The sequence below is a fragment of the Stigmatopora nigra genome, chromosome 3, assembly GCF_051989575.1.
Source record: "Stigmatopora nigra isolate UIUO_SnigA chromosome 3, RoL_Snig_1.1, whole genome shotgun sequence".
Lineage (NCBI taxonomy): Eukaryota > Metazoa > Chordata > Actinopteri > Syngnathiformes > Syngnathidae > Stigmatopora > Stigmatopora nigra.
In genome coordinates this window covers 16798230-16823610 of record NC_135510.1, presented here as the reverse complement: position 1 = coordinate 16823610, position 25381 = coordinate 16798230, and the positions used below count along the sequence as shown (strand labels likewise).

The window sequence follows — 25381 nt, the reverse complement described above, 5'->3', positions numbered from 1 at the left end:
AAACTACCTTTGTGAAAATATGAAAAAAATAATTACATTATATAGCAAGGCAAAACTATATTTGTATTTATTTTTGAATAATATATGTCCAAAACTATTTTTCACCATTTAATATAGAATTAAATATACAAAAAAGTGCTTAAAAATACTACTAATGATGATCCCAATTTTCACCTGATGCCTTTATGTAGTTTTTGTATTGTTTACCGCATTTGCCCCTATTTAATCCGTCTTCCTGACGTCAGAGGGCGCGGCCATTTTGTCGCCGAGCCTCCCAGAATGTTGCCGGAAACGGAGTGAGTAAATCGTCAAAATAAGAGTCATGGGGAAAGGTTCTAGAAACAAAAATGTTCTGGTACATGTTCTTGTAGTATATATAAATAGCTATACTACAAAACAAACAACAATGTAGTTTGCATCATGAGTATCTCTTATTTTAGATAACTGTCTTGTATATTTATCTGCTATCATTAAAGAAAGTCGCTCACTAAATATTTGTAAATATGTTATTATGATATAATACAAAAAAATAATAAACAGTTTAATTAATGTAAAACCCTATAGTAGTAGACATTTTACGTAATCAAAACAAACGACCAAGGTAGAATTTTAAAGTACAAGATCGCTCCTTGTTTTATTTTGTAGGGAAACCCAACCGGATACGCCCAGCCGCCATCACCGGTAAGCGCGTGCGTGTTCCCTCGCGTGCGTGCGGACATCTGTGAGCGAGCGGAATCTATTGCTGTCGGTTCATAGAAAGACGCCAGGACAAAACCTGCTAAATAAGGTTAGTCTTTCTTTTATTATTTTTATTATTTTATCCCCTTCCCTACTACGATATCAATTTTCTCTACTAATGAATTAATTTCGGCATTTATCCGAATCAACTTTGATTTGATCCAAGATCGAATGTTGCCGTTGCGCATGCATCGTCGTCGCTATTGTTGATGGGGATATTATTTTGATGGGGATATTATTTTAATGGATATTCATAGTTTGCTTGAGTTCCCACTTTCTTGCCGATAGGAGATTCAGCACCAAGGACAGCTCCGCGTTTGGTCGTCATCCGATTGGCGGCGATTAGGGACTCAAAACACATCGTAAATAGGAACCAAATATCGCCTTGTGATTTTCCCGTATTTAAATAATTAACTATTAGCTTGAAAGACCTCTTTTGGTGTATTATTTTTTGGCAAATGTAGGAAAAGTGTCCCAAAAAATTGCACCTGCGTTAAATGAGTGAATGAGGGCAGTCCTATTTATTATATGTATTTATTATGTTTTTAAATCTTGCATTATAAACATAGAATCATCTTAATTCGTTTCATTGTTATGGTTTTTAATATTGTGGTCATCTCGTGACTGCTTCATTTGTATACTTTGGACCAAAAAATGCTCAGAAACACATTTATTTTCAATAAATTGCTTATAATATATTTAATTACTGTAAATATACAAATTGTACACGTTCCCTATTCAAATTCTATATTTAGGATACCAAAAAAATAGACAAACACAAATATTTTCCTAATATTTTCCATTATTATGCAACCTCTTAGCAGTACAAAAGACAATTTTAAATGAAATATAATACAAAAGTCTCATTACTGTGTTGACAATTAGAGATGTTGCAGTCAAATTCATATTTTAAGGCAATCAGGCTTCTTGCTGTCATTTGAAGTGTTTTTAAAACCCTAATTGTAGTTTGTCATTGATTGAACATATCTGACAACATCAACACAGCGTGATATCGAGATGATTGGCTCTCAACTGTGGGCTCATTTTCTCATTTTTGCAGCCGGTTATTATTCCGCGACTATTTCGATCCTTTGTCTCGATTCTGCAAGCTTGTTTACTGCTACTTTCTTCTGAAAAGAGGAAAAATGGGCAAGAAGAACGATACATATTGTATTTATTTTTTTGGAGCATACTAATAGTGATAATGTCTCCATTTTGTTGTTGTTTTTGATTATATATATTTCACTTTTCATGTTAAAGCATTGGTCGTTAGCAAGTGTACAGTTCAGTCCCTGCCCTGTGATTGGCTTGCAGCCAATTCAGGATGTATCCTCCCTATAGTTGGCTGGAATAGGCTCCAGCACCCTCTGTGACCATTGTGAGGATCAGATGAAATGGAAAATGAATGAATGACGAGTCCCTTATTCCCTTTTAATTGGACTTTTTTTTACCAAAACGTTCTTACCGCATTTAATTATAATTAAGATTTTTCATTTTTTACATTTAAAAAAATAAAATGAAAAATAAAAATATAAAAGATCTATTAAAAAAATAAAGAATACATAGAAAAATAAAGCATACGTGAGAAAATAACAACAAACAGAAAAATACAAACATAAGTCAATACATTTAAAATAAATACATAAATAAACACACAAAAAATTAAAATAATAAATAAATACATTTGAAAAAATAAATAAATATATATTTACATAAATAAATAAATGCATAAAAATAAAAAATAAATTCAAATAAATAAATACATAAAAATAAAAATAAATATATTTAAATAAATAAATACATAAAAATAATACATTAATAAATACATTTAAAATTTTAATAAATAAATACATATATTTAAATAAATACACAAATACATTTAAAAATAAATAAACTGATACATTTAAAATAAATAAATACATTTATGTACATTTTCCAGCCACAGTTTCCAATTTCTCTTCACCTTCCGTTAACATACTTACCGCAGATTTTCGTCTATATCTCAAAAGGCAAGTGAAGTAAAAAGGACAGCGAGTCTGCTTTCAGCCCTTTGAAGACTAATAATGAGGAAGACATTGAGACACACAGCCAGAAAGCAAGTTTAGAGCGCCCGAGGATTGTTGTCACTGAGCCGTCCGTCACAGAGCAGCAAAGAGAGTGACGAGCCTCCGAGGGGCTCCGACTCAGCCTAACCAATGCCAGCGCCTCCTCGCCAAACCAAAAAACGCACCCATAGATCTTTCACTAACTCAGCCTATGAATAAGAATAGCATTTCTGACAATACTGTCGCTAATATCTTAACTAACATTAACGAGACGCATGTCATCCACTCCAACTGACCTTAACGATGATTTTCTGCCAGACCTCCCAGTCCAAATGGCATTGGACAAAAAAATTCTACATTTTGAATAGAGTTAGACAAAAGTAAGTCACGTTAAAAAACACAAAACAAATCGGACTAGATCAGGCATAGACAAACTGCGGCTTGCGGGCCACATCCGGCCCGCTAGGCCTTTTAATCCGGCCCACCGACATTGTCCATTTTTTTTAATTTTTTTTTTAAAATTTTTATTATTTTTCCCCAAGATGGCGCTGTCATGCGGAAGCCAGTGGCAGTAGTTCTGTCCACTCTTATTTGTTTTCGTGTTTTAGAGCCCTTCCCTTTATTTAAACAAAATTTTTATATTTCATAATACATTCATTTTTACTTTGTACTTTATACTTTTTACTTTAATGATGAGTGATGAGTATTTTAATACTTGAGTCCTTTTATTCTGTTTATGTTTCATATGTACTTTTAACGAATGCACTTTTTTCTATGTTATCATATCTTATGCTGACCCCGCCCATCTGTCAAAATTTTAAAGTCAATATGGCCCCTGGATTGAAAAAGTTACCCATCCCTAGACTAGAGTCTTAATATGTCTAGGCAATCCTTGTAAAGATACACAATATGGAAGATGAATGAATGAATGAATGTGTTAAAGCTTGGGGCATTTTCCAAGTATGTCAAATAAGTGAGTGTTCTATAAATAGAAGGACGTGGGAAGCTCAAGTGAAGGAAATCTATGGAAGAAGAGAAAGTGGTTTGTGTCTTGTTTTGCCGTGCGCACGTGAATGTGTGTGCCAGTGTCGTGTTTTTGTGTGTGTGTGTGTGTGTGTATTATTAATCCAGTGGGTTTTATCCTCAGTGAATGGGACAGTGGGGCTTTGCGGTGATTATCCCCTACAGGCAGGCAAGGCAAGGCAGGCAGGCAGGCGTTCCCTGATTATTGCTTTGAATCTGCCGACGTCTTTTCCCATTTCATATTCCACGCTCGGTATTCCCAAATATTTTTGGGTTAATATTTTGGAATGTTTAGGTTTTGAGGGAGTTAAGTGGAAAATGTGTGGGGTGTGTGATGTGGCAGTGTGTCATTTTAAATAGTCTTAAAAAAGGTAAATGAGGGGGGCTGATGCTAAGTTAGCTAACTTGCTTGGTTTGTTGTGTTGTTGTGCTAGCTGTAGCATTGCAGTTTTATTTTCATTTCTTTTACAATCAGTCAAATTATTTAAGACTCGCCATTATATGATATTATATCATTTTAATAGCAGTATTGGTCTGAGTAGAATGTAGCAAAAATAGTGCTTGCTAATTTTGTGTTGTAGCGGTTTCCTCATAGCTAGCTAGCTGTAAATGCGGCTTCCTCAAAGCTAGCTGTGAATATCTCTTTAAAAAACAAGAATCTGTCAAACCAACCATTGTTAGCTTTGCTCTATTTACTTTAATAGCGTGTAGCATCAGTCTTAAAATATAAAATCCCTTTAGTGCCTAGCTAACATAGCTAGCTGAGTTCTACCATGGCAACTCTACATAATAGCAAAATATGGATAACCTTAAAAAACACACTTCAAACCACGTTTTATTGGCTTTATTATGCTAATTTTAATAGTAGCAAGCATTGAACAGTCTTATACAGTGATAAAAGGCCCCTTAGCGGTTAGCAAATGTGGCTAGCTGAGTGCTATCCAAACAGCTTCGTCATAGCAATCTGCGAATAACCATTAAAAACACTCAAACTACCCCTATAGCTTTATTATTTTCATTTTAACAGAAAAAAAAACATCAGACTGGGACTTTGGCGGCGATAAAAAAAATCCTTAGTGCCTAGCTAACTTGGCTAGCTGTGATCTATACGAAAAGCTTCTACATAGCAAACTGTAGATAACCTATTTTAAACAACAACAAAAAACTTTCAAACAACAACTACGTATATATTTATTATTTTAATTTTAATAGAAACGAGCATCAGACTGAGACTGTCTACAAAAAAGTGTTTTTAGTTCCTAGCAAAATTGTGTCAGTGCTATTCTAGCAAACTTAAAACAAAACAAATCTGTCAAACCAGCCTTTAAAAAAAATAAATAAATAGATAAAAAGTATGATAGTACTTATAAATAAATGTTCAAAAATAGCAACACTCTCTTGGGACCAATGCTAAAGGCACATTGAACAAAACCAGCCATGCTCCTACTTTTGCAAACTCAGTCTTTTGGGAAAATATAACTCTTAATCTAGCCCATAAAAATCGATACATTTGCTGCTTTTGCTCAGTTTATCGTCCAATTTATAGTCGTACACTTTCTTTCCGCCTCATTATCTTCACACAAGAGAAAAGACAAAGAATTCAAGGCGGCGTTTCATCATTTTCATGGCGATTAATAAAAACAAATGTCCTTTTTCAGCACTGACGTGTGTCGCCGCAAATAGCTCCCCCAAAAAAGTCATATTTATAGGCACGCCACTGTGACGGCAGATTTCTCTCGGCGGGCTACTGTTTCTCACTTTTTCAAAAGGACACTTTTAATTTGTTCATTTGTAGCATGACAGTTTGCGCTTGCTTTCAACTATTATGGGAAAATTATGGGTTTGGTGTATGTGTGTGGAAGGGCTTTGATTACCGTATTTTCACGACTATAAGGCGCACTGCATTATAAGGCGCACCCTCAATGAATGACATTTTTTCCATATATAAGGCGCACTGTATTATAAGGCGCATTGTATTATAAGGCGCACTGTATCATAAGGCACACTGTATTATGAGGCGCACTGTCTATTTTGGAGAAAATGTAAGACTTTTAAGTGCGCCTTATAGTCGTGAAAATACGGTAATTGCTATTGACAGGTATGAAGCACTCATGAGTTTAGAGCCAGCCATTGTTGATATTTTGGATTTTTTTGGTATAAAATCTTGCAGTGGGGGAGGAGCTATATGATGGAAGATGTTGTAAACTAAGATGACGTCTGCATATTTAACAGTATTGTTTGAGTTCAGGCGTTTGTGTTTTTTTTAATATCCGAAAGTGGTGGTTTTTCGTTTTTGGTTTTCTGTTTTTCCCATATATATGGCGCACTAGATTATAAGGCGCACTGTCTATATTGGAGAAAATTTAAGACTTTTAAGTGCGCCTTATATTCGTGAAAATATGTTACTCGTGTACACGCACACGGGTTTTATATATATTAGCAATGAATCATTAAAGTAGCTAAGTTGAAAGGAAGCAGTTTTTTTTGTGTAAGCTCCAGGCTGCCATGATGCTTTCTGGCCGGCTTACATTTTGGCACACGCGTGTGCTTCCTGTTGATAGGTCAGCATGTTGCGGCAATACAAACACACGCATGCTATGCACGCAGTCTACTGTGCTTTTGTGTGGGTGTGTTTTTGTGCTATTTTTCTATTTTATTTACCTTCTTCCACCTCTTTAATGAGGTCTTCGCTAATTGATGTTTGCCATTTTGCTTTGTCTGACGGTAATGTTTTGCAAATGTCAGGTGGGAAATCTTGGTAAACATCTTTGCAGACTTTATAAATATTTTGCGGTGATTTGGGGTTGATGATGTCATGGTTTAAACAGAAATTGTCTTCCAACTACAGTGGTACCTTGAGATATGAGCTTAATTCGTTCCGGGACTGAGCTTGTATGTCGATTTACTCGTAACTCAAATGAATGTTTTCCATAGAAATGAACTAAAAACTAATTAATTTGTTCCAACCCTCTGAAAAAACAGCAAAAACAGGATGTTAGATCGGAAAAACATTTTTATTTGTTCTAATTTGCCATCTATTAACTAAGTAAGAAGTAACTAGTGGTTTAATTGTACTAAAATGTGTTTAAAAGTACTAAAATGTGTTCAATAGTACTAAAATGTGTTTAATAGTGCTAAAATGTGTTTAATAGTGCTAAAATGTGTTTAATAGTACTAAAATGTGTTTAATAATACTAAAATGTGTTTGATAGTACTAAAATGTTTTTAATAATACTAACATGTGTTTAATAGTACTAACATGTGTTTAATAGTACTAAAATGTGTTTAATAGTACTAAAATCAGACTTTTTACCTGGCAACATGCTCGTAACATAACAAACAAATTTAAATAAACTTGGATTATGATGCAAAAACACTCAAAGATAAGCTTAATCTCACTTTAGACTAAATTTAATTCTAATTTTGCTTTAAATTTTGATACATTTCTTGGCTCTTTGGCCCCGCCTCCACCCTAACTTTCAAATGCAACCTATCGAGGGTTGTTTGCTTTTGTCTTCCCTTCAAAATATCCTGAAAATGATGCACACATTTATTATTATTATTATTTCCTTTTCACGGACAAACAGAACCAAATATTTTATCGAATTGATCCAAAAGGCAAAGTAAGTCAGCGATTAACAGCGATTTATCCGTGGATTATGTCAGTGCTACTGGTAATATTTGCAACGTTTGTTTATGATGCTTATTTTCACCTGAGGGAAGAGATTTGATATGATTTCAATTCGGTATTAAAGGACAAACATTTGGATTTCGGGAAGAAATTCAGGATATAAGATTAAATATTTAATTTGACATAATGTTACATTTTGGCATCTTGCCTAGCTAAAACATTGTTTATGCTAAAATAACAAAATCTGATACATTTTCATTGCTGCTATTGCTAATGATAAATGTTCGGTGGAGTGACCGATTCCAAATCAAAATGATTGGACGTCTGCTGCCGTCAATGGTTACTCGCTGCCGGCCTCCCCGCTGTGGAGGGAAGACAAAGAGAGGAAATGGCGTGGAGTGTAGTGCCAGATCAAATCCTCTTTTCCTCGCTCGGGATTTAATCCTTCTGAGCCCGGCGGCCGCTGTCTGTCAAAGTAGCTGATTGGGCTGGGGAGGCCGGCGGTGGAGGCGCCGTTAGGCCTGTGCGGGGATGTCCGTGCAGTCGGAAACTAGCCGCTTCATTTTAATTTTTTTTGTATTTATTTCATTTTATTTATTGTTTGTATTTTTTAACTATCTGTTTTTATTTTTCAGTGTATTAAGTGTATTTTATTAATTTATTTATATATTGTTAATCAATTGATTTATTTATTAATGAATTATTTTTAATGAATTTATTAATTATTTAATTTATTTATTATTTAATTTATTTATTACTTAATTTATTTATTACTTAATTTATTTATTACTTAATTTACTCATTACTTAATTTATTCATTACTTAATTTATTACTTCATTTATTTTGTACTTAATTTATTTATTTATTAATTAATGTATTTATTTATAATTTTTGTTTAATTGATTTAATATGTATTTACTTATTTATTTATTTACCTATGTAATGTATTTTTTAAATGTTTTAATGATTTTTTAAAATGTTTTAATGTATTTTTTAAAAAAATAATGAATTTTTTGGTCTCTTAAGACCATAATGCAGATTCCAAAATCTCATCCGACCAAACTTGCGGAAATTGAAAGTTGACGCCTCCAACAGGAAGTGGCCCCGCCTCAGTAAGATAAGCGGAGGATCGATAAGCGAGCCGAGGCGCCGCCATCGCCACGGGAAGTGAAAAGATACCCGGCGGCCATTGGAAAAGGCAAACGGAATCGATATTATTCTTCCTTGTCGGCCCTCCTTGCGATTATTGCCACGGTGCAAATGAAAAAATGTCAACATGAATATTTTAGAGTGCAAAAAAGCGAACGTTGAATTATTAAACATCTCCGAGGAAGGAGATATATTTTCACATCATCGCGCCGCCTCAACTCCCTGACGCTTAAACGCCACAGCCATTGACGTCCTTTGCCGTCGAGTGGACGCGTCCTCACGTCCTCACGTCTTTCCTTTTGTCTTGCAGCTCCGTCGTCGTTGAGTCGCAGATTGGAGACCAGCCATGGCAGACGAAGCCGACATGCGCAATGAGCTGTCCGACCTGCAGACTCGCGCCGACCAGGTCGCCGATGAGGTGAGTCGTCGTGAGAGGGTGGGATGGATGGAGGGAGGGAGGGAGGGATGGGTAGGAAGGGAGGAAAGGTGGATGGGTGGATGGATGGATGGATGGATGGATGGATGGATGGATGGATGGATGGGTGGGTGGGTGGGTGTATGGGTGAATGGGTGGATGGATGGATGGATGGATGGATGGATGGATGATGGATGGATCATGGATGGATGGATGGATGGATGATGGATGCTCAATGGATGGATCATGGATGGATGGATGGATGGATGATGGATGGATGGATGGATGGATGATTGATGGATGCTCAATGGATGCTCAATAGATGGATCATGAATGGATCATGGATGGATGATGGATGGATGATGGATGCTCAATGGATGGATCATGGATGGATGGATGGATGGATGATTGATGGATAGATGATGGATGGATGATGGATGGATGATGGATGGATGATGGATGGATGATGGATAGATGATGGATGGATGATGGATGGATGATGGATGGATGGTGGATGGATGATGGATGGATGATGGATGGATGGATGGATGATGGATGGATGGATTGATAGAAGTTAGGAAGGAAGGAGGGATGGAAACATGGATGGATGTATGGATGGAAGGTAGGAAAGAATGTAGGTGGTGGGTTGGTAGGATAAATGGATGGATGGATGGGTGGGTGGTTATGTTAAATTTGGGCCGGATTTACGGATGGATGGATAGAAGTTAGGAAGGAAGGAGTGATGAAAAACATGGATGGAAGGTAGAAAAGAATGTAGGTCATGGGTAGAATGGATTGATGGGTTATGTTAAACTTGGCCGGATCTATGGATGGAGAGATAGATAGAAGTTAGGAAGGAAAGAGGGATGAAACACATGGAGATGGAAGGTAGGAAAGAATGTAGGTGGGTGGTTAGTAGGTAGGATGGATGGAAAGTTGTTTGATGGATGTTGAAATGGTAGCATGCTTGATTAGAAAGACTTGGATGGAAGGACTATTGGATTTGTGTAATGGATGAGACTTAATGGAGTGACTATTGGATGAGTGGGAGGGCATGGGGTGCAGACTGATGAGAGGGAGAGAAGGATGGGAGAGGAGGAAATGGGGGAGGAGGGATGCTGGAAGGACATTTTGGAGGGAGTCATGCAGGATGGAAGGAAGGAAGGATGCAGAGAAGGGGGAGGGGGGTTTGAAGGGATGAGGGGTGAAAGATGGAAGGAAGCAAGAAATAGGAAGGAAGGGTTGAAGGACACAGAAGGAAGGAGGAAACGAGGGAGGAAGGAAGGAAGGAAGGAGGGAGGGAGGGAGAGAGAAGGGAAATTGAGGGTGGAAGGAACAAAGGCTAATGACACGCTTATTTATTCATATATATATAAATATATATATTTTAAATTAATTTTTAAAAATATATTTTTATTTATGTGTTAATTTATATAGTTATTTATAGATTTATTGATTTCTATATTTTTTAATATATGGATTAATTTATATATTTATTTATATACGTACTAAATTATTTATATTTTATATTTTTATTAATTTATATATATTTTTATATATTTATTAATTTATATATATATATTTATATATTTATTAATTTATATATATTTTTATATATTTATCAATTTATATATATTTTCATGTATATTAATGTATATATTTATATATTTATTTATTAACACGCTAAACTATTTATTTTTGTCTAAAATGTCTTTTGCTGTGTCTGTATTCTCACCCACTTGCTACTGTGACAATGAAATTTCCCCAATATGGGATGAATAATGTTATCTAATCTAATCTAATAGAAATTAAGAAGAAAAGAAGGTGTCTTGATGGATGCCTGATTGAAATGAAATGTAAAGTATTAAATCAACCCTCCTTTTGTCTTCCAGTCCCTGGAGAGCACTCGTCGCATGCTGGCTCTGGTGGAGGAGGTGAGTTCAGCAGCAACCGACCCTCCTCGTCCATCCCAAAAAACACCATCCCCCCTCACCCCCCGCGGCCCTCGCGCTCCAAAAAATCCAGCACCACCGCCAACATCCACTCTTTAGCGCTAGCCACGCCGTCTAAAAATAGCACAGCGAAAGACCACGGCAGCTGGCCACGTTTGCATAAATTGTGCCGGCACGCCCGTTAACTTGCGGCGGGATGGCGTATGTTAGTCCCACTCACTCTAGGCGTCCCGACGCAACAAAGAGGGCAAAGAATAGCCGCTCGTTCATCCTCCGGCGCCCTTGCGCGCCACCTGCTCATGGAGCAAACGTCAAGATTAAGCTAATTGAATAAGCACGCACGTTAGCTTGCCGTAAATACGGGGCTTTAAGAACGTAGTCATCGTTGAGCTACGTCGCTAACGTCGCTAATGTCGCTAATGTCTCACCATGATGTCACTCGCCGTTTGTTGTCTTGGCGCTTGACCTTTGGCGTGTAAGATGGCGGCGTGACCTCATAAAGTCACGGCGGGTTAGTAGCGAGCTGGAGATGAGGACCAATCAGAAGTCGGCTACTGGAATTTGAAGGAAAACAAAGGTTATTTTAGGTGAATTTTATTTTGGGAATGCTGGCAAGCGCAAACAAACGGGTTATTTTGATTTATTCTTTTAAATGACAGCTATTAAACCATAAATGAAAAATATTTAAACCATAAATGAAAAATATTTTTGCTTTTATTTTTGTAATAATTGTTGGAAATGTTGTAGTTTTGTTTACTATTATTTTGACAGAATCAAATTTCATTTAAATGGCAGTAAAATAGGTTTTTGTAATCTACTCCATTTTATTTTCGTGTTAATATTATATTTATTTATGTAATAGTTTTAAGGGCAATGTTCACATTGGTTAAAAAAATAAAAATTATGATGCCTCAAAAAAAATTCCTAAAAAAATATCTGAAAAATTGCGGAAAAAACGCACAATTTATAGTATTTTATTTTTGATTTTATGTTTTGGATTATTAGGGGAACAACATAAATGTGAAAATTGGATTCTAAATTGACACCCATAGCCGTCCTATATTTTTGAATAGGGCTTATACACGAATGCGGCTTATATGCGAGAGAAAATAGGGTCGTTTATTTATTCTGCTGCATTAAGTCTACATTAAATAAGTCATTTTTCCTGTCATTTTTTCTTCTCCAATAGAGTAAAGATGCCGGAATCAGGACTCTGGTCATGTTGGACGAGCAGGGAGGTGAGTCCCGTTGAAAAAAAACACGTCGCCAAACCTCCATTTTGTAAGCTTTTGACTTCATTTCCGCTTCTCCCGCCACTGCGGCAAAACACGTAGCGCTCGCTCTAGCATTTAATAATTCAGGCAAAGCGAAACAAGGCCCTGATGAGCTTAAGGGTTTTGCGATAAGCGCTATGTTTTCACAAGAATTTAGTCAGGGGAAACTGTTACGATGCTCATTTTGGCTGCCATCCAATGTTTTCTATTGATTCCTACTCAGCAAGACACTCTAAAAATGGCAATGTGTTCATTAGGGCTTTGACTAGATATCTATACGGTCTAATATCAAGATATGATGTAGCTTAATAGCTTATTGACATGCTAACGGCAAGAATGGATTTGTCCTTTTTGTGAAATAATCATTATAGAAAGCCCTGAATTGTAAATGAAGATATACCGAAAGGTCAACACCGCTAAGTTTAATGCATTTTTTTGTGTTTTTCACATTAGCTCAATCAAATTAAGCAGCAAAAAAATACTAAACCATCCACATTTTGATTGTGTTTTTCATGCTAGCTTAATTAATCAAAGCAATCAATCAAAATTAAGCAATCAAAAGTCTTTATTGTCATCATGCTAGCTTAATTAATCAAAGGAATCAAATTAAATCAATCAACAAATGCCTTTATTATAATATACAGCCATGTATAACAAAATTGGTGGTACTATTCCACAAAGTGTGTTTTCCCATTAATGGAGAGCAAAGAGCCACTGCACCCGTGTGCGCGCCGCCATTTTGGATCTAATCAAGCCACAAAATGCTAAATAATTCATATAAATCATTATTTTTTTGGCTGCTATTATATGCCAGTGATACTTATTAAATCCATTTAAGGATTAATTGTGTAAAATTGCGTTTGCTAGCATTGCTTAGCCGACTTATTTTGTTGTTTGTGATTTCAAGGAACAAAAGTACACGTCATTTTCATTGAAGTGTTCGGTTTCATTAGTTTAAACAGAGAGACGCACCTGTTGTTGACTTTGTATCTGTTGCAGCTGTGTGTGTTATATGCTAATTTCTATTAGCTTGTGGACATAGAGCTAGCTCACTAGCTCGCTAGCTCAATTCAAAATCACCAGTTTTTCTTGCTTTTATCGTCAATTTCGTCCAAAAGTCCACCACAGAAACAAATCCAAAAAATCCTAACTTGTATATATAAAAGAAAAATCCAAAATGGCAACTGCGCTTTGGAAAGTCTGTCCCTTTAAGAGTTTCTCCTTGTAGAGGACATAGTGTCGTTTCTGTGCGCTAATGGACATTAAAGCTACACCTATTAAAGTGGCAATCTGACCTTGAAAGACTTTTAATAGCTTCACATTCTATCGACCGTGCGAATGGCGGCCGTGTTGCTTGTCATATGCGAGTGGACATTGTTGGCTCAACTAGCAAAGCAATTTCTCCAAAATGGCGGCTTAAAAGAAAGAAAAATGGACAATAACATCTTCTAAGACACATTTTGTCAAACGTGGCCCTTGCATTTGTTCATTGGGTCAAAATGGCGCCATCAAAGGCAGCTGTGAGTTAAAAATAAGTTAATATTAATGATAATAATGGCTAAAAATGTCCCAAAAACAACAAGAAGTCGCCTGGACATGCTAATAATTTAATTTTGGATCTAAAATTTGGGGTAAAAAGGTGTATTGTGGAGTTTTCATGTTGTAGCTGCGCCTTGGTGGGTTTTCTCCGGGTACTCCACTTTTGTTCCCAGGTAAAATGGCCAAAATTGGTAAGTGTGAGCCCGAATGATTTTTGGCGCTTGGCTGGCAATTAGTTGAGTGTAGAGATGCCCCGCCCCCATCGCACATTTTAGCATATTTTAACATATTTTGCATATTTTAGCATATTTTGCATATTTTAGCAGTATTAACATTATTTAAAACAAAGTCCTCACAATTGGCGTTCGCATAAATATTTGATTAAATAGTAAATAAACAATTTTCAAGCTAATTAAATTAGTCCAATTCATTTTTACTGGCAGTTTGGCAAATATTTGACTTGATTCCACAAATCAATATTTTACAGTGAAATATTTTTCCAAACCCCTTTTTCAAATTGAAATACATGATTAAAAAACAAATATTGGACTAAAAACTTTTTATATATACTCTTTAAAGTATATATATACTTTTTAAAGCAAAATTGAATGACATATTTTTCTCATGACGTCCACCATACCATAGTAACTTTTTTTGAAATAAATACATTGCAGTTATAGTACACATTTTTCCATAAAATTAATTTTAGTTGTTTCTTTTTTAAGTGTTCTTTTTTAATGTATGAATTTAATATTTTTGACCATACAGTAATCCCTCAATTATCACAAATTCACAATTTTCAGCTATAAATTCTTTCAAAAATATATTTTTTAATTTTTTTTAAGTTCATAAAAATGTTAAAATCCCACTCAATAAATGACAATAAAATATAATAATAATAAATAAAAATAAAGTATAATAATAATAACAATAAATAAAACATAATAATAATTATAATAATAAATAAAAATTAAATATAATAATAATAACAATACATATAAAAACATAATAATAATAACAATAAATTAAAATAAAATATAATTATTACAATAAATAAAAAATAAATATAATAATTATAACAATAAATACAAATAAAATATAATAAAAACAACAATAAATAAAAATAAAATAATAATAATAACAATCCATAAAAATAAAATATCATAATAATAACGCTAAATAAAAATAAAATATAATAATTATAACAATAAATAACAATACATTTAAAACCCCTAAATCATTTTCCATTACCTGTGAAAATTCCATCAATACTCACTTCCACTGAAAATAAAGCCACACCCAAAAAGTAGCCTCTCCACGCCTGGCCCCGCCCCCGTCTCCGCCCCCCGCCCCCGTCCACCAATGACAATGCTCTCACACCTTTGTCCTCACCACAGAACAACTCGATCGGGTGGAGGAGGGCATGAACAAGGTCAACGCAGACCTGAAGGAGGCCGAGAAAGATTTAAAAGATTTAGGCCAATGCTGCGGGCTCGTTTGCCCGTGTATTAAAAAGTAGGTACCGGCCCGCTCGGTAGCCACGCCTACCGCGCCTACCGCGCCTGTCAGTGCCAGTTTTTGGTGGTCACGTTGCTATAGTGATTGATAGTGGTGCTAGTCATGTCTCACCTGTCTTTTGTCACAGTCTTCTTCTCTTTTCTTTGTTTTGTTTTTTCTTCTCCTTTGTCAAAACCCCGACCCCTGACCCCCCCCCCCCCCCCCCCCCCCTGACCTCCGACCTTTCTTTCTTTCTTCTCTTTGGCTGGAAAAAAAATGTCAATGTGTGGTTAATCAGAACAACTGGAACGCATCGAGGAGGGGATGGACCAGATCAATAAGGACATGAAGGATGCCGAAAAGAATTTGAACAATCTAGGACAGTTCTGTGGTCTGTGTTCATGTCCGTGTAACAAGTAGGTGGCGGGCTTCCCGGGCCCCGTAACAACGTGACCATGATGATGATGATGATGATGATGCACCAACGCATGCATGGGTGTGCCGCATGGACCGGGGAAATTTGGGGCCATGTCCAGCCTGACTTCGACAAACCCTCGGAATACACTCCTGTTTTCAGACAAAAATATATGTATATACATATATCATTTTTATTACAGTATTTCCACACCATAAGCCGCAACTCAAAAGACTTCAATTTCCTCGAAAGCTGCCAGTATGCCTCATCATCCTTCATCAGCCTTACATATGGATCAATATTGGTAAATCATTGTTTGAAATTCACTTAGCAACTCTTAAACACTACTAACCCTAACTACCACTACTACTACAACTACTTATACTACTGCTACTACTACTACTACTACTACTACTACTACTACTACTACTAATACTACTACGGCTACTTCTGCTACTGCTACTGCTACTACTGCTACTGCTACTACTACTACTGCTACTACTACTGCTACTACTACTACTAATACTACTAACAATACTACTACTATTGCTACTACTAATACTACTAGTACTACTACTACTGCTGCTGCTACTACTACTAGTACTACTACTACTGCTGCTGCTACTACTACTACTGCTGCTACTACTCCTACTACTACCACTAATACTACTACTGCTGCTACTACTACTACTGCTACCACCACTGCTACTACTACTGCTACTACTACTACTACTACTACTACTACCACCACTACTAGTACTGCTACTGCTACTACTACTACTACTAGTACTACTACTACCACCACTACTAGTACTGCTACTGCTACTACTACTAAGACTACTACTACTACTAAGACTACTACTACTACTAAGACTACTACTACTACTAAGACTACTACTACTACTAAGACTACTACTACTACAACAACGGTTACTACTACTACTACTACCACCACTACTGGTACCACTACTAACACTGCTACTGCTACTACTACCACTACTAACACTGCTACTGCTACTACTACCACTACTAACACTGCCACTGCTACTACTACCACTACTACTACTACTACTACTATCATTAATACTACTACTACTTTTACTACTACTATTACTACTACTACTTTTACTACTACTACTTCTATCATACTACTATTACTACTACTAATTTTACTACTACTACTTTTACTACTACTACTACTTCTATCATACTACTATTACTAATACTACTACTACTAATATAACTACTGCTATTACTACCTCTTCTACTACTACTACTACTAATACAGCTCCATATAGTGAACACAGTCCCCTACTACTACCTTTTTATGATAGCCCATTGAAAGTGCGCCTTATAGTGCGGAAAATACAGTGGTCCGGATTGGAGTCATTGGCAAAATTGAGATTTTTCACCCCAAAGTTATGTGCTTGGATTCAGTGAAAATACTTACTTTTGATAATAGGGCCTCAGCATTTTTTCTTTTTAATTCCATTCTTACTCCCCAAAAAAGCCTTTCTTCCCCCATGAACTATTTATATCCCTTAAAAAGTTGAGGGCAGGCTGAAACATGGTCCAATTTCCCCTTGCACTAACTTCATGTGAAAGCTGGCATGCATGCATAAATAACAAAAACGCCACAACGGGTTTCATTTCCTTTGTTTTTGATTTTTTTCTCAACTTGAATTGAATTACATTTTTCTCTCCAGCCTTTGTGGGCTGCTTCCCCCCTTTTCACACAAGCCCTTCATTGCTCATTGGATGAGAGGTTTTTTCTTCCCGCAGGTAGCAGCGTCACCCAGGACCACCGACCCCCATAAGCCCCGCCCCCTATCCCCACCCCCCACCCCCTTAGAAATCCTAAAGGGATTTAATGAAGTTCAATTGCAATGACATCATTTCATGCGCTAGATGACGAGAGATGAGGCACACACGCTTTGCTTTCTTATGTAACACTCCCATTACGTCATGTTCTTGTTTCTAGCGCGGCGGCCTTGGGTCAAAAGACAGACATTTTTTTTTTTTTTTTACCAAATGAGCTTCAACGTTTTCCCCTTTCAGTTAGAAATACATTTCTCTTGCCATTGACGTCCTTTTTGGTCAGACCTCCTAGTCAAAATTGATTGGACGCCCCAATGAAATGACCTTTTTAGATATAATATTTAGATTTTTTTAATACATGGATTAAAAGAACTGGATTAAAAACCCTGAATATTCTGTTTTTATAGATTTAAAACAATGTTTATTTTAGCTTTTTTAAATTTATTTTTAGATTTTACAAAATTGTTTTTGCACTAAAAACTGAACAAAATGTATTAAAAATGACATTTGTTGTTTTAAAAGAGGTAAAATCAGGAAATTTTTGATATAATATTTAGATTTGTTTAATAAATCGATTAAATGAACTAGATTAAAGGCCCTGAATATTCATTTTTTATAGATCTAAAACAATGTGTATTTTAGCTTTTTTTATATATATTTTTAGATTTTTACAAAATTATTTTTGAACTAAAAACAGAAAAAATGGATTTAAAAATGACAATTATTTATTTAAAAGGGGGAAAATCAGGAAATTTAATATAAATCTATATCTATCATTTTTATTTGATCCTAAAACAGAAAGTCGGTACTCATGATTCACCCTCCCGGGCCACACAAAATGATGCGGCGGGCCAGATTTGGCCCCCGGACCACTACTTTGACACCATTCCGTCAATTGCCTTTTCCCATTTCCTTTCTTCCATTTTACTAACTACCACAACACATACTCACTCACCTGTCAGTAAACAAATAAATCTAGCCTTTCAATCCATGTCCCGGATGTTAAATGGGGACTAAGTAACGCCGCCTAGTGGCCACTTTAAAAAACATAGTTCAACTGAGGAGACATTAGCATTGAAATGAAAAACTTGATTCAAAAAACCTTTCCTAGTTTTCAATAGAAACAAAATGCTTGTCTTGCATGTTTTAATGGCATTCAAATCCAATTTGAATGCAAACCTATTGTGTGTATTGGTGTGTATTTGTGTGTATTTGTGCATCCAGATGAAATGAAGGGCCTGATGTCAATCATCTTTCACACTGTTTTTTCTGATTCTAATTCTTTCATCTAACCATGTGGCTTTCTTCTTATAGTTGCCGCCATGTTTTAACCCTTCCTTCTTTGTTTCCCGCGTGCATCAACGTGTTTGTCCTCTTCTCTATGTATTTCAACTTTTGTTATGATCATAAATAGTTTTTTTGTGTTATGGCAATTGATCCCAGATCAATTATCACAAAAGTTTTTATGTGATTGCACGTGTTTTGCTACTAGCCGGTTGATTATTGTGGCTTTAATGCTACTCGGGTCTCCAAACTTTTATCTGTTGAAGAAAGGATTAAAATTGGGTAGAAAATAGGTAGCTAGCTAGGCTAGGCTAGCTGTTTGAACACTCTAAATTGCCCCTGACATGTTTTTATACATGTAGCTTGGTAGGCTAGCTGATTAAATACTCTACATTGCCTCTGACATGTTTAAAAAAACAAAAAAATGGGTAGCTAGCAAGGCTAGGCTAGCTAGTTGAACATTCTAAATTCACCTGACATCTTTTTTTATAAAATACAAGTAGCTAGCTAGGCTAGGCTAGCATGTTGAACAGTAAATTGTCCCCGACATTTTTAAGCAGATTGCTAGCTAGGCTAAACTAGCCTAGCTCGTTGAACATCCTAAATTGCCCCTGACATGTTTTAAACGGGTAGCTAGCAAGGCTAGCTGGTTGGACACTAAATTTCCCTTGGCATTTAAAAAAATAGGTAGCTAGCTAGCTAGGCTAGCCTAGCCGGTTGAACACTTTAAATCCCCCCTGACATTATAAAATCAGGTAGCTAGCAAGGCTAAGCTAGCTCATTGAACATTCAAAATTGCCCCTGACATTTAAAAAAATGATAGCAAGCTAGGCTACGCTAGCTGATTTGAAACTTGAAATTGCCCTTGACATTTTTTTTTGAAAACAGGTAGCTAGCTAGGCTAGGCTAGCGAGTTGAACACTCGAAAATTCCCCTGACATTAAAAAAAATAGGTAGCTAGCTAGGCTAGACTAGCTTGTTGAACTCTCAAAATTGCCCCTAGCGGGAATGGTTCTCCATCTGGGATAGGCTCCAGCACCCCCATGACCCTTGTGAGGATAAGCGATTTGGAAAATGATGAATTAATACTGCAATTATATAGTTTGCTCCATTGATTGGAAATGCAGGAGAGGGCCCTCTAGTGTTAAATCTGAGAAATGCAAAAAAGGGAGACAGAATTTAACCTTCTTGTGAAGGCCTTACGAGCCAATAGAAATTGGGCATATTTGCCGCCATCTGTAGTTTGGACACCCCCTGTTGTGCATGTTGAGGAGTGAAATATGCCCGTGCCGGAATGTAACGTTTGTGGATGTGTGCGGCGTAGGATTAAGGGCGGGGGCCAGGCCTGGGGGGCCAATCAGGACGGAGTGGTCAACAGCCAACCCGGCGCTCGGGTGGTGGACGAGCGTGAACAGATGGCCATCAGCGGGGGCTTCATTCGCAGGTAACGTTAGACTTTTTTGTCCACATTTGCTTTGCTCTGATTTATAAAATAACATCTAAATACATTTGAAAAATATTGCTCTTTTGGTGGAATATGGATTTAAAAAAAAGAATATATTTCATTTTCTTCACTTCGATTGATGTTTTTTTAAAGTATAGTTATACAAATAGAACATAATTGCTAGTATTTTTACCCTGTCATTTATTGATATAGTTAAAAGTATATGTTACATGTTTTGTGTACTTCAGGAGAAAAATATTTGAAGATATTTTAAAAAATATTTTTTGTCAAATGTGGCTTTTTTAGTCATTTAATACACACGTGCATTCAATTAAAACTATTTTTAATATGTATTTGTATATATTTTTTTATTTATTTAGATGTTTTATTTATTTATTTGGATTTTATTTAAATTATTTATTAATTTAATGTTTTAGTTATTTACTTAGGTTTTTTATTTGTTTATTAGAGTTTTTATTTATTTATTTGGATTTTATTTAAATTATTTATTAATTTAATGTTTTAGTTATTTACTTAGATTTTTTATTTGTTTATTAGAGTTTTTATTTATTTATTTGTAGTTTTTATTTATTTATTCGGAGTTTTTATTTATTTAGATTTTATTTATTTATTTAGATTTTATTTATTTATTTAGATTTTTTATTTATTTACATTTTTATTTTATAAATATATATAGAGAGAGAAATATATATATATATATAAATACATATCTTGCATTGCTCTCAAAACCTTTGACCTTTGACCCTCAACTCCCCATCGCCAGGGTAACGGACGACGCCCGCGAGAACGAAATGGACGAAAACCTGGAGCAGGTGGGTGGCATCATCGGCAATCTGCGTCACATGGCGCTGGACATGGGCCAGGAGATCGACACTCAGAACCGCCAGATTGACCGCATCATGGAGAAGGTGAGCCACTACCCATCTCCATCACCCCCCGCGCACTTTAACCTCCTCCTTTTACGTCTCCATCCCATCAGGCCGACTCCAACAAAACCCGGATCGACGAAGCCAACCAGCGCGCCACCAAAATGTTGGGCAGTGGCTAAAGTGCGACATCGTATTCATCCAAAAAACACACACACACACACACACAAATTAATATCAAGAAAAAATGTAAACCCCGTTGTCACCTCCGCGAAACGACGCTTTTATCGTGATAGACGTTTGCACATATCGGCACTTATCGTTCTTGTTCTGTGTTGGTTCTCCCCCACCCCACCCCCCACCCTCACTCTTCCATTTTTATTTATTTTTTTAATTTTTTGATGTATTATAGAACATTCCAAGACTCTCATCTCGACTGTTATCCGGATTTTTTCGATACGACGAAATGAAAACGACGGCTTTCCGATCATCTCAAAGGTGACGCCGGAGATTGTACATAAAAAAATATGCGCTTTTTGTCCTCAGGGAGATAAATGAGAGTAGACCAAGTTCCAATTACGCAATCTGGCGTTCTTCTTCATTCCGGAAAGTACCACCTCATTACCCCCCTCCCTTAAGCTTTTAGCACGTTCAGCTCCGCCTCCCACTCCTTCATGAATAATTAAGTGGTCAGGACTAAAATATCCTAACAGGATAAAAAAAAATGGGGGTGTCAAATATGCGGCGTGTGGGCTGGAAGTCGTCCGCTAAGGGGTCCGATCCGGTCCGTGGGGATATTCTGCCAAACGGACACTTGGTAGATGATTCACAATGTATGGGCAGAATTACATTTTTTTTTTGGACGAGTTTGCCATGAAAACAGATTTTTGCAAGTTGTGTCATCAAGTGCGTTGCTCGATTCCCTAAAATCACATTCATTCGCACCCTGAAAATCGCCTTCAATGGCAGCCAATGAGTTAATAAGGAATTAACAATGTTTATTTTATAACTTTTGTGGACAAACAATCAGAAAATTCCTCCCAATTCCTTTATCAACAAGTTCAAAACGAACTACGACCACCGATTCCACAAACATTTAATGCAAAACCAACAAGCAAATTAATACAAAATTAACCAAAATCTACAAAAAGTGACTTGTCCATACCCTAAAATAAAAGTAGTAATGCAAAATGAAATTATATTGACAATAATAGGCTATGGATGCTATTTTTTCTTTGCTAATGACATCCATCCCCGTCAATGTTGCCAAATAAGTTACATTTTTTGGCCCAAAACTAAACAGTTCCAGCCCACATGAGATCTAGTCAGCATGAATTTGAAAGTGAGTTTCACCCCTCTGTTATAAACCTCCATTGTCCCGGCCCGCAACTACTATATGATCCCTTTTCTGCTAAATAGTGGCACTCTGTTTGTTTCATCCTTTCCAGACTGTGAGCTGTACCTTGGGAAAACAAAAGCCAATAAAACCTTCACTACTGTACAAACAAAGTCAAGCTACCTTCTCATTTTACAAAGCTACATTAGCGTGCATGTCACTAGCTTATTTTATTTGTGTATTTGCGTTGTCTTGCTAGGAAATACGAGTAAAAAAGTAGGATTTAAATTGAGTTTACAATTGTACTTTTATTCAAATTGTACAACTTTATTGACACATTCACAGTGACAGACATTTTCCCAGTCAAAATAGATTAGATGTCTTTTTTCTTACTTTCTCCCCCAATGAGTTCAATTAATGTTAAAGGATGAACAATTATCTTTTAAAAACATTCCTGGTTCCACCCGTCACAGTTACGTGACCCCAATTAAAGCATGAAATGAATTCACAATCGGATTAAACAAGCCTTTGATGACATTTTTGCTGAACTACTTTTCATTTACTTTAATCACCTTTACTTCCTTCAGGGTCAGTTAAAAGTTAGTGCTTATCTCAAGTACTTATAAATTAAAGAGTATTTTTACCCAATGCTTCGCATACTTAAAATGATATCATGAAATAAGAATGATAATAATAAAAGTGAGACTCTTGGGAATTACATTAATGAGCGTTTCGTATATAGTGTGTGGAGGATTGGAATTACAGCAACTAATCCTCTTGTCGTCCATTTTGGAGCTATACATACTATTAATGATGTCTACACATACGTTTACAAATACACACAACACGACTGAAATGCATTTACATATAGTTAAACATTTTTAATATAGGACATAAATGTTTCAATTCTGACTATGAGTGCTTCTGAAGCATATATTTTTAAAAATGGTTATAATTTACTCGGGCTAGCATGCTAATTTTACATCTTTGCATCAAAAGCTCTCTCTAGTGGCGGAAATCAGCATTAGAATTGTATTGGGAGAGAAACCGACCAATGAGAGCACTTCGGTAATTTCCGTCAGTCACGTGGTGTCTTATCGTGCTTTTCCGGAAGCCGTCCTTTCGCTTCGTGTCCCCACACAGTTATCAATAGTCTTGCTACTATGTTCCGTACAGTGCTCCGGCTTTCGGCCACAGGCGCCCGGACTTTGGTGACCCGGTTTCAACCTGGCCACACAGGTAGGAGGACTCGGTTCACATCCGCGGTGCTGAAGAAATATCGCTTCATGTGGAGGAAACTAAGAGAAGGACAGGGAATAACCGGATAGCTTGCTAGCTTAGCATCAACTCCACGCTAGGGTCACATTGAAATCTATTTGTAATTAATTTATGAAACATTGCGCTAATAATGATTATCAACTAAAATGTTTTAGTATCTATGATAAAAAATATTGGCAAATGTTTTTTATTTTAAGTTATATGTCACGACCTTGTGTCGACCCGACTTGGTGAGTTCAATAGAGTCACTCGTCCGCAAAAAATACGCAGGAGGAATAGAAAGGAAACAAATTAAAGTTTATTATTATAATAATATACATATATAATGTGCTATTATTTTGCTAAATTGTTATATTACATTTTAATTTACAATGGGTCGTTAATTTAAGGTTACTTAATTGGATTTTTTTTAAAGTATTTTTTTTAATTTAATTTAATTGTTCACTTCCACCATATTTGGAAACAAAATGACCAGAACTAAGGTACTTTTTGCAAGATATTAAAAAATAAACTCATTCTACAAGCTAATGCTGAAAAAGAAAACAATTTTAAAATGAAAAGAAAATATATAGAAAACAACTGTCAGCTACTTAAAGTCTGCATGTCATTTTTCCCAGCTCCGTTAGCATCAAGATGTTATTCCCACGCCAAAGTGGAGACGGACGAGGAGTTTGACGCCCGCTGGGTCACCTACTTCAACAAGCCTGACATCGACGCCTGGGAGCTGAAGAAAGGTTAACACCATCGTTATCATTATTAAAGAATTTATGACCTTAGACTGCCCTAAATTTGAACTGCGATAGTTGAACTACTAACCTGAAAGATAGCAGCTAATACCTGACTTATTGTCCTTTTTAACATTATTCATTATTATTATTTACATTTTGTGTATGTTTATTTTTATTTTTTGAAGGCATGAACACTTTGATCGGATACGACCTGGTACCCGAGGCCAAGATCCTAGACTCGGCTCTCAGGGCGTGCCGGAGACTCAACGACATGGCCAGTGCCATTCGCATCTTGGAGGCTGTCAAAGTCAGCAACTTTTACTTGTATCATTTTATATCAATGTTAAAATTCCATTGGAAATCCTCCAAACTGAAAGCAACCTTCATTTTGTTTTGCAGGACAAAGCGGGCCCCCACAAAGACATTTACCCATACCTGATCCAGGAACTGAAGCCCACACTGGCAGAACTTGGCATCTCCACACCAGAAGAACTCGGCATTGACAAGCTTTAACAGGCAAAATTGAACAAATTCTTATTTGTTTGTTGGGCACTTGTGGTTCTGCCCAAACTTGTTCATGCCACTGTACAAAGGGATTATTCCTCAATAGAACATTTATTTTCTTTTTCTCATCAGAGGTGCTTGGAGGGATAACCTCTCCTAAATTATCTCCTGTCAAAAGTATCCATCGTGTTAATTGATTGATCCTATACGGTCCTAATATGTACAAAATGGTGAAGTGAATAAACAAATGCAGAACGCTGTTTTTTTGTGTTATATTAGTGTATTTTCTCTAATGAGCTTTTAATTCAATACTTATGTGAACATCCATGATATTGCCTATTGTTTACAAATACCACCAATGGCTTAAGCAAACCTATTCATATCACACAAGAACACACTTCAGTTAGCCACTAGAGGGCGGTA

General features: G+C 36.2%; 2 protein-coding genes across 3 annotated transcripts; both read left to right on the top strand.

Annotated features, from left to right (window-relative positions):
• Positions 1–639: 639 nt before the first annotated feature.
• Positions 640–21814, top strand: LOC144194445 (synaptosomal-associated protein 25-A-like). 2 transcript variants are annotated; one of them, XM_077713526.1, is made up of 8 exons: positions 640–787; positions 8898–9005; positions 10895–10936; positions 12144–12192; positions 15563–15680; positions 20106–20225; positions 21010–21154; positions 21226–21814. In XM_077713526.1, the coding sequence occupies exons 2-8, from the start codon at positions 8934–8936 to the stop codon at positions 21292–21294; spliced, it is 615 nt and encodes a 204-aa protein (XP_077569652.1). In that variant the 5' UTR covers positions 640–787; positions 8898–8933; the 3' UTR covers positions 21295–21814. The 2 variants fall into 2 exon arrangements, with proteins under 2 accessions (XP_077569652.1, XP_077569653.1); XM_077713527.1 differs by lacking the exon at positions 15563–15680 and adding an exon at positions 15165–15282.
• A 1716-nt stretch (positions 21815–23530) lies between these two features.
• Positions 23531–25218, top strand: LOC144194265 (cytochrome c oxidase subunit 5A, mitochondrial-like). The gene is made up of 4 exons (XM_077713197.1): positions 23531–23687; positions 24344–24460; positions 24640–24761; positions 24854–25218. Exons 1-4 carry the CDS (start codon positions 23612–23614, stop codon positions 24965–24967), a joined length of 429 nt encoding a protein of 142 aa, XP_077569323.1. The 5' UTR covers positions 23531–23611; the 3' UTR covers positions 24968–25218.
• The last annotated feature ends 163 nt before the right edge of the window (positions 25219–25381 follow it).

Bases quoted from the DNA above. Each gene is read 5' to 3' on its own strand.
- LOC144194445 (XM_077713526.1), top strand. From the start codon at position 8,934: ATGGCAGACGAAGCCGACATGCGCAATGAGCTGTCCGACCTGCAGACT. The intron at 9,006-10,894 runs GTGAGTCGTCGT...TTTGTCTTCCAG, and splicing joins CCGACCAGGTCGCCGATGAG to TCCCTGGAGAGCACTCGTCG. The intron at 20,226-21,009 runs GTAACGTTAGAC...CCCCATCGCCAG, and splicing joins AGCGGGGGCTTCATTCGCAG to GGTAACGGACGACGCCCGCG.
- LOC144194265 (XM_077713197.1), top strand. From the start codon at position 23,612: ATGTTCCGTACAGTGCTCCGGCTTTCGGCCACAGGCGCCCGGACTTTG. The intron at 23,688-24,343 runs GTAGGAGGACTC...CATTTTTCCCAG, and splicing joins GTTTCAACCTGGCCACACAG to CTCCGTTAGCATCAAGATGT. The intron at 24,461-24,639 runs GTTAACACCATC...TATTTTTTGAAG, and splicing joins CGCCTGGGAGCTGAAGAAAG to GCATGAACACTTTGATCGGA.